Source organism: Ruditapes philippinarum, unplaced genomic scaffold (genome assembly GCF_026571515.1).
Source record: "Ruditapes philippinarum isolate M1 unplaced genomic scaffold, ASM2657151v2 ctg2232_1_1_1_1, whole genome shotgun sequence".
NCBI classification, from domain to species: Eukaryota; Metazoa; Mollusca; class Bivalvia; order Venerida; family Veneridae; genus Ruditapes; species Ruditapes philippinarum.
Window position 1 is genome coordinate 128,646 of NW_026866654.1, and position 9,988 is coordinate 138,633.

The 9,988-nt window shown below is 30.7% G+C and overlaps 1 protein-coding gene across 1 annotated transcript; it reads right to left on the bottom strand.

Moving 5' to 3' along the window:
• Nucleotides 1-1,714: 1,714 nt before the first annotated feature.
• Nucleotides 1,715-9,372, bottom strand: LOC132733241 (uncharacterized). Its single transcript, XM_060719844.1, has 6 exons — nt 9,174-9,372; nt 7,469-7,635; nt 6,720-6,847; nt 4,258-4,323; nt 2,728-2,740; nt 1,715-1,828 (listed from the first exon to the last, which is right to left on the bottom strand). Exons 1-6 carry the CDS (start codon nt 9,283-9,285, stop codon nt 1,715-1,717), a joined length of 600 nt encoding a protein of 199 aa, XP_060575827.1. The 5' UTR covers nt 9,286-9,372.
• Between the last annotated feature and the right edge of the window lie 616 nt (nt 9,373-9,988).

Here is a 9,988-nt window from a genome sequence, read left to right on the forward strand (position 1 = left end):
TCTTTCTGTTTTATTTTTAACTTTTTGTACCTACGTCCGTTATATTTTATCAAAAAATTATCAAAAGTATACAAAATATTGAAAAATAAATTAAAAAGCTAAAAAATATAAATATCCAAATATTGATATTTCAATGTTTGTGATGGCAGAGATCTCTGTACTGATAAGGGGAGATCACTGCGTAGGAGATTGAAATTACTGTATGGATTATTATACAGTCAGACAAAGTATAAATATAACATGGCACTAAGATAAAATACTAGTATGTAAAATAACAAAAATGTAAACAAACAAGAGCTATTTGTCAGACAGCACACTCAACTATTCTAAGTGCTTGACAGTGTGCATGAAAAGGGGACCTATGCCCATCATGTTAAATAATCACAGAGAACAAGTGTGTGAATTTACAACCCATTCCCTCCAGTAGTTTTGGAGATAGCAACTTGCATGCAAAAACTTAACCAAAGTGTGACACAAGTGAGACACCGATGCCCGGTTGACTACACTCCTCAAGCTTAAGTTAAAGTATAACTAATGCTTTCATCTTTATCACAGATATTATAAGAATTATATATATGTACATTCAAAAAATAGCAATACATGTAGCTTAAAAAACTTGACAAAACATGCTGTAAAATAAATACTCATAATACCAATAATACTAGACCACCTCTATTATACATGTACATATTATATTGGACTGGTACAGCTGTAAAACCTATATTGGACAAGGCACTATTTATAAGCTAGGATCCAATAATGATTTATATTGGAAGATCACATGGTGCAAATGCGGTAAGTTCATTGGTTACATTTTATATAGGGTGTGAAATAATGAATCTATATCCAACTTTACAGAATACAAAGCGTTTTACAGACTCTAGCATGTACGTATAAAGAGTACAGTTTAAAGCAATATAAATGTATATCAAAAACAAATTTTCTCATTAAAATTAATTTATCACAATCATATTTTTATATAAATACAAAAACTCCTATTATCTATATCACAGTAATGATTCAATTTTGAACAAAAAGACTTTGATTCCAGCCAGAAGAAGACTTCAATCAGCATTAGGTTGCTTCCAGTCTAATCCATTTTAGTATTAATTATAAATGTCATGTATGTAAATATGTTCTTATCTGATGAAAAAAAATATGTTTAAACCAATACTGAACATAATGCACCAATCACTGCCAACCTAATCACCTCCCATCGGTACGCATTAGAAGATGTATTTCACACTCCCAAGTAAAGAAGTAGATGGCTTTTTCTTTGAGCCCAAAAAAAGTCTTTGAATCCCAAAATATACCAGGGCTTTACTTTTGCAAAAGTCAAAGCCCCTGCCATCAAAGGGCCTCCACCTAGATCTTGAGGCTCACTTACAAATGAGTGGTGTACAGGGATATTCAAAATAATGCGTAGCAAAAAATTTCCTGCAGGGCAATATGATATACAAGTATAATGTAATACAAAAAAATATAAAATAAAATTCCAAGTAATTAAATTACCTAAATAAATTCATATATCTACTCTAATTAACAGCTGCCAATAACAAAAACTCAATTAACAAACTTGAAAACATAAATAATCTGGCACATGATTGTTCACATAGTTACACAATTTAACAAATTTTGATTTTTTTGTTAGATAAATAAATTACAATATCACAATATAATAATATTTTGATTGTCATAACATATGACCAATATCTCAATGAGTTACATGCTTTCCTAATGCTTGAATTGCCCTATCAAATCTCATAAGATCTTCTAGTGACTTTAACTCAACCTTCGATTCCAGCCAGCGATAGAAAGTGTCCGGTGACTAAAACGAGAAATTACAAAAATTATATTAAATTATAAAGTGATCATACAATGTCAACACAATACTATGAAAATAAAATATATAATTGAGGAATTAAATATTATATAAATAGAGGTTATTGAATGAGTGTTGGTTTAACACATAAAATCATATGCGAGCCTCTGGTGAGCATAATATATTGTTTTATGCAACAAGTTAAATAAATTTAGTATTGAATCTACACAAATATAATATTCTTTTTATCACATAATTACAAAAAATAAGAACGGTAAACTGTTAAAAAGAGTTATCGTCTATAGTGTAACACTAATATTAGCGTGCTTTAATGCAATGTTTACAAATAACACAAATGATGTCGCGTAAAAGTGTTATTACAGTGGTGTAATATTTATTGTTTTTATTAAATGGCTTTATTACATGCTTTTCGGTGGTTTATAGAAATATATCAATGAATTAAAACTGGTAATTTCACTGTTTCAAACAGTGAAATTACCACTTTGATAATTTCACTGTTTTGAATTTAAGCCCCTTACGTTGTTTCAGTGAAATACCAGCGTACACAGAACTGGGTACCAACTTAATGACGTGACGTCGTAAATGACGTCACGTTGTATTATTTTTTGGCGCGCTTTTCATTCAGTATTAGGTTTAATGTCTTTTTAAAACGTTTCTTTGCATGTAATAAAAAGAAAATTTGTTTAGTTTAGTGTAAGATCGAAATATATTTCACCTTGTGAACACCAAAAGTTCATATTTCACTCGTGGCTGCGCCACTCGTGAAATATACCTTTTGGTGCTCACTCGGTGAAATATATTACGATCTTACACTGAACTAAACAAATATCCTCTATTTATTACACTCCTGCACTGCGGTTTATGTTATAAGAGAAAACACACACCACTGAGGGCCACCTAAAAATATACGGACAAACAGTATGGTTTAGACATTTAACAGACCAACATCTCAAGGCTGAGTTTTGTTAAAAACTGTTTGGTGCTCACTAAAAATGCTGGTCACGAAGTGTGAAAAACGTTTTTCATATTCAACAATTTTAAAAAAAAATTTAGTATTGAATCTACACAAAAAAATATTCTTTTTTTTCACTTTAATTACAAAAAAAAAGAATGAAAAAATCCCCCAAAAGATTTCATCTTCTGCATTACGTGTCTATAGTGCAAACAAAAATTATTTTGCTTTAATGAAAATTTTACATTTTTAAACGCAAATGAGGGTCACGAAAAAAGTTTTTTTTACATGGGTGAAATTTAATTATTTTTTTTTATTAAAGGGCTTTTTTTACACTCCTGATTTTCTTTTTATGGTTTAAGAGAAAGCATACACCATTTGAGGCCCCCCTAGAAATTTTAGGGGCAAAGGGGCCCCCTTTAGAAATATAGGGGATAAACAGTTTTGGTTTAAAAACAAAAAAACAGACCAACATTTTCAAGGCGGGAGTTTTTTTTTAAAAAACTGTTTGGTGCTGTCAACAACATTACAAGCAAAACATACTGAAAACTGACAACATTTAGCAGTCACCAATTTATTTTGACCCCCCTGTAAAATGTATGTTATGAAAAATTTTCTTTGGCAGTTATGTAAAAATAAATATTAGCAGAACTTATATAAAATCTTCTATGGCAGTTATATAAAAATAAATATTAGCAGAACTTATATAAAGTCCAAAATTAATTATAATAACTAATGACCTTGACCTATGGGACTCCTACAGGCGTTATTCTACTAAAAGTTAGAACCACCAAATTTACCGTCAAATCAAATAGAGACATTAGCAAATAAATAAAGGTTGTATTTATAAGCAAGAGTAACAAGCATTATTAAGGGAAATAATTAAATAACCAAGTAAAAAAGAGTTTCTCTCACTTGTTTCTATGACTGTTACAAATCTTAATCAAATTCCTCTATATTTTTCAAGTTCAAGGACACACAAAAGTGACAACTATAATTATACTCTTCCCATTCTTCAGTAAACATATCTTATTTGGGCCTTTTTCTCCTCAAGATATCAATTGGGCAAGGATTATACAAAAAGAGTCACTGTCTCCTCGATCTTTGACCTATTTCACTAAAAATCAATGTTGATCATCTACTGGCAATGGGCAATGTCCCTACTAAGTTATATACATGTAATTATTATTGTAATCCATATCATATTTCCTTCTAAAGTTATTGATTGTACTAGCATACAGATAGAACCCATCACAGTTTGCTCCTACTAAATTCTTAAGTGAGGACATAAAAAAGTGGTTTTTAGCTTATAAAACATTTGAAACATTGACTAATTTTGCTTTTAAAGGATTAGGGAATATTTTTTGAAAATTTGATAAATGACACTCCCCAGTAAATTTTTTAAAAAATTTTTTAAACTTTTTTTACCCCTTAATTCTCTCCCCTTTTACCTTGACCATACCTTTGTAAAGGGAATTTTTCTAACTGTTCACCTGTCAATCTCTTTACAGCCTTAAAACCAGGCCCTCTGAAAGATAAAGTTATACATATTATATTAAAATCAAAATCAAAAAAGTACCAATGTTAGATGATTTCAAAATTTTATAATGAAGTGTATCGACTTTAATTACAAGAGCTGTCACAGGATACAGCGAAGCTCGACTTATTAAATACTGGAGGCAGTAAGGAATATAAAACTATGAAAGAAAAATCAATTATGATATAAATATACTTCTTCTTATGACAAGAATTTATACTTGTAAACATAAATTCCGCTTTCAAGGGGGGTAAATGCTAGAAATAGTCACACTAGAGCTATGGACCTTGTCACACAACATGTGTGTAATGATAAGAAATATATATTTGAAGTTTGAAGTAGATACCTTAAAAAGTAAACAAGTTATAATATTTATAAAAGAAAATTCTAACTTCAAAGGGAGATAATTCAGAAAATATTGCTTCAAAAGTGATGAATCTTGTCACATAAGATCTGGTGGATGATAAGGAATATACATCTTGGAGATAAATCGAATATTGGTGCTCGAGTTATAAACCTTTTCATATAAAATGTGGTTTTGGAAGGGTTTTCCCCTTTAAAAAAAAAAAGTAAAATTAAAAAAAATATTTTTTAAAAAAAAATTCTTTAAATTTTAAGGGGAGTAAAAAATAAAACTTTTAAGTTAAAAAAAAAAAAAGTAAAAAAGGGAAGGGGTAAATCTGGAAAAAAATTTTGGGGCTTTGGGGTTAAAGAACCTTGTCACATAAGATTTTGGTTTATTTATAAGGGAAATAAAAATTTGAAGTTTGAAGTTGATACCTTATTTAAATGAATAAAATTATAGTTTAAAAAAAATTCTACTCCCCCAAAAAATTTAATCTGAAAAATTTTGGGCGCGGGCGCAGGGCAAGTAGACAGCTTCTTTCCCTATACTTCGTTTTAGTCGAGCTAAAAAAGTTTTAAAATGTATTACCCAAAAAATATGTCATAGGGGCCGAAACAGGAAAAATTTATTTTTTTTTTAAACCTTTGGTGTTACAAACTTAAAGCACCTCATCTGCTGGAGTCAATAGATGCATAAACTCCAGTCATTTGAACCAATTTAGTCGCGTCTTATGATCACTCAGGGTTAAACAGTGGCTGCAATTCTTATGCCTCAACCCTTTAAGGCAACCCCTCAGCCACAAAGGGGTGGGGGATGTGTTACTTGAATGGAATCAAACTATTCTGTTGGTCTAATCTAAAGATAGCTGGCCACATGGGTTCAAACCTTGTTGTTTCCATGAGCAAGAAACTTTACAGTCATTGCTCTGTACATGTACTGGTTTCTTCCAGGAATGAACTCGAGAGTGTTCCAGTAAGCTAGCTACCAACACAATCAAACTAAAATACATTAGTTTAAACTAAATAAGCTGCAAGCAGATTGCAAAGACAAGATTAACCAAATACCTGCTTTTTTTTTTTGTAATGGTACTGTCCAGCTTTAAATTTGAAACATTTTGTTAGAAAAAAATCAGGAATTTTAATATCAGAATACAAAAATTAAGATACCAACATGCCTGTTCAGATTGTATGTGTGCCAGATTGACCTGGCTCTATATTAGTGGCATGGGCTAATCAATATTGATTCCAATATCGTAAAGAGTAGGAAAGATACATTGTAATAAACGTGACCAAATGATTATAATTATACAATGTTTGATTCAGAATCAATCCCTTATCCCAGTTCTAAATTTATAGCATCACAAACAACATCGTAATTACTCTCTAGTGACATAAACTTTATCAATCCCAATATCAATCCCTATTCTATTTCAATCGCCCAGGATCTATATGTATTTCAAAAACTTCTGTAGTTTGCCTTATTTTGCAATACTGAGACAGCCATACTCTAAATATATTGCTTAAAAAGGTCTAACAGGGGATGGGCTAAAAGCGTTTTCAGCGGGGTTTTTTAAAAAATTTTGTTAGAAAAACTATTCTGTGTTGTTATAGTAACTTTATTATTTTATCATATCACTGTTAAATCTTTAACAACACAGCATCCTGAAAGTTATTTATTACATAACAGTAACCTTTGTTTCTAAAAAAAAAATAGATGAGGAAACAAATTGTTAGCTTTATTAAGAGAGGACCATTAGATTAGAGGTATCGAGGGGGCTTCCTTATTGTTTAAGTATCTTAATGACAGCAAATTTCATTTTCAACCTTCATTCTTATGATTTGACAATTATATGAAACAACCTATCATAAACATATTTAACCTTTGGGAAAGCTGAAGGCCGTTTTAAGAAGAGGAACAAAGTAAAATAGAGTTGTCAGAGAAGTAAGCATGGATAAATTATTGAATACTGGATGCTGATATTGACGATAAGGTGAGTAGGACAGCTTCACTAATAATTAAGATAAGTGAAATAATATCATACTCAAGTCTGTGTTCAGCTATCCAAGAATCAATTTGCTGCTTTGACCAGGATCTTAATGGACTCACAGCTGGTTCTGGTAGAGGTTTCGGAAGTGGTGTTGGTTCTCTTTGAGGCTCATCATCCTGTTTCTATAAAAGAAGAATATCTGTCATTGCTAATATGTTTTAGTCCTACAATTCCACTTCCTAAAACAAAACTTGCTAGACCTAACACAAAAATTCTTTTTATTAGCATGACTCTTTATTTTAAAAAAAAATGTTTCTATGCTCCTTTAAAACTTAATTCCATAATTGAGTTGTGTTACTTTTCTAGTTCTATTCACTCACGTTTTGAAGTGGTCATAAGTTTTGAAATGTGTTTACTAAATCCAGTTGCCCTTTAGATTTTTTGTTTCATAAGAATGTGAGTGCTCAGTTTTTTTAAGCATGCACACAAGACATTAAATTTTGTTTTCATCAAGTACTAGAGTACTAAAGTTCTAGAGGAGAAGCTGACATCAATATTGCAGGGAGAGACTACTTTCGAGAAGAAAACAACAGAGCAATGTTTACTCAAATTGCCAAAGAAAGAATGTTTGACTAGAAATACTTTATAAATCATCAGATTCACTAAATCTCACAAACAAATTTGTGTTTCATCTGACTGACAAACCATTTTTTTTTACCTTATTCTTAAAATCTATTGATTTCCAAATATGTGGTGATATGCCCTCAAAATATAATATAATTATAATACACAAAATTACTTACAATCTGGTTCCTAACTTTAATCATCTGATCTTCAAATGGATAGTGTGGTGAGAACTCAATGTAAAGCCGGGCACCAATTAGAGCTCCAAGCCAACCGTCAGGTTTATACCCTCGCTGCATCTTTAATGGCACAATGTTCTTCTGCTGAGCGTATGCATAATCTGCCTCTTTGAAAATACAAGTAAATCATTCATAATGTCCGATTTTGTTAACACAAGCAAATATACTGCACACAGTATAAAGTGTATAAAGCTATATATCGAAGGTTGACAGCAAAATTGTTGTAAGTCATTCTTTGTTTTATATAAGTTACTGCACTTTAGTGGTCAACTCTTGATGTTTGATGTCTGTGGATTGTAAAACTATATTGTTTATTTTGTGATAAAAATTATAACAGAATAGATAGAATGAACAAAAATTGTTATTATTTTTTACTGAAAGCAAGTGTAGCATACATGAAACCATTGCCAAAACTACTGAAAAATAACAGCAGAATATTTTGTTCAAGATTATTTTATTTTCTGCTACATATAAAATACATGTTTAATAGGATTTTTTTTCAATATTTTGTGTTACAAATCTTATAAGGTTTTAAAAACAACATAAAATTACTGTTCTTAAATTAATTTATGGCGCATAAATACAATTTAGGTCACATGTTGCCAGGACAGGAAAGATGTTTTTGGCTAACCTTAAGTGTTAAAAACTTGAAGCAACACCAGGGGTCACCTCACCTGCTGGAGCTAATAGATGCATAGACTCCATTAATTGGAACCCATTTTGTCAACTCTTAAGAACTGTGGCTGCAATAATGAAGCCTCAACCGTAAAGACAACCCCTCAGCCACAAGGGGACTTATGTTTTAGTAAAAAATTTCTTCAGATATAGCTATATACATTGAAATGGGCATTATTTTAGTAGTCCCATATCTTGAAATCTAGTTTTCTGAATGCTTCTTAAGCAACAATAATTCACCTAGGCCTCCAGTTTAATGCAGTCTGACAAATCCCTATACTGCTGACTGCATAAATTTAAGTATCTTAACCTTTTCCACACGAAATATCTTAAATGGACTTGTCCATTTTTCAATCTGGACTAAACCATTTATCATTTATAGGGAAAAATTCAAAAATAATTATACTGACTGAATATAGCCAACAATGAAGACCTGGTGATCAGATGGTGCAGACATGCCAGCTTATCTTGCACTGCACTTGTCACATGGTTAAATTCAATCACCACCAGCTGACTAAGATTTAAAAGAGTTTTTTTCCGGCCCATTATGATGACTGATACTGGGTCATGTTCCAAATGGGAAGAAGTACGTGTTTTTTCCCAATTTCAAGGAGATAATTCCCCATTTAAGGAACAAAAAATAAAATAAGTATTATCATTTTGTTACATTCAACTGCTCTATGCCATTGAAAATTGTAATTTTGCATTCCAAATTGTAATATGAATGGAATATACAAGGAATTTAATAAAACAAATATTTGATTTCTATGTCTTATTTGTTACATGTATATACACTATGTTGTCAGTTTTTCCCAAACTGTCTAAAACATCATAAAAATTCTCATTTTTTGGGAAAGTCATGTTTCCAAGTTTAACAACATGCAATAAACTGTTTGAAACATGGAAAATATAATTAACAAATATTGCAGGGAAATATTTTATAAGTTCAAATGAAAGTTATATCTTATACCTGTTCGACAGTTCTGACTGTTTCTGTACTGTTCAGAGAAGCAGATTAAAATGACGTAGGCCTCCTCGACAGCCCTCGCCATTCCCTCAAGTAAGTTGGCATATTTATTCATCTCATTCACATCAATCCAAATAGGATAACCCTCATTTGCAAGGATCTGATGAATCTATATAATAAAGTACTGGTAAAAAATATGAATCATATAACCCTTGTTGGCAAATACTGTGTTTTAACAATGATCCTTAGGGCCAGGCAAGTTACGACTCAAGCACTTGACATCATTTAACAAAGCATTTTTTGGAAATTAGGCCACCTGTATTTCACCCAAAAATTTGCGAGTTAAAATCATAAATTTAGACGAATAATTGCATATTGAATCTGAATGTAATTTACTATATATTCAATTTCTGCAGATTTAAATTGAAATTTAAAATTTGGATTTTAAGTGTTGTTCATTGTTACTTCAAAAATCAACCATTTTGCCAATGATAATTTGTTAGCAAAAGTCTTATTGACTGTTACTTCGAAAATCAAATTTTTTTGACAATGATTGTAATGATGCAAGTTAGAATTTAATCTAGGTAATTGACTGTGAACATGCATTTGAAAATTTAATGACTTACACAGTAAACATTAAGAAAATTTTTTTAATCGCCTTGAGTTTCTATTTAATGTTCTTTGTATGAATAAATGCAATATGATAAAAGCAAAGAGTGTTCTTCTCATATCATAACAATGTATATGAATTTGCCTTTTATATAATACCTATTTGGTTTAAAAATAAACATTAAGGAAATTTAAAGAAATATTACAAG

Coding starts and splice junctions, on each gene's coding strand:
- LOC132733241 (XM_060719844.1), bottom strand. CDS start 9,285: ATGAATAAATATGCCAACTTACTTGAGGGAATGGCGAGGGCTGTCGAG. Junction 7,636..9,173: donor CAGTCAGAACTGTCGAACAG/GTATAAGATATA, acceptor GTATTTTCAAAG/AGGCAGATTATGCATACGCT. Junction 4,324..6,719: donor ATAGCTGAACACAGACTTGA/GTATGATATTAT, acceptor TTTATCTTTCAG/AGGGCCTGGTTTTAAGGCTG.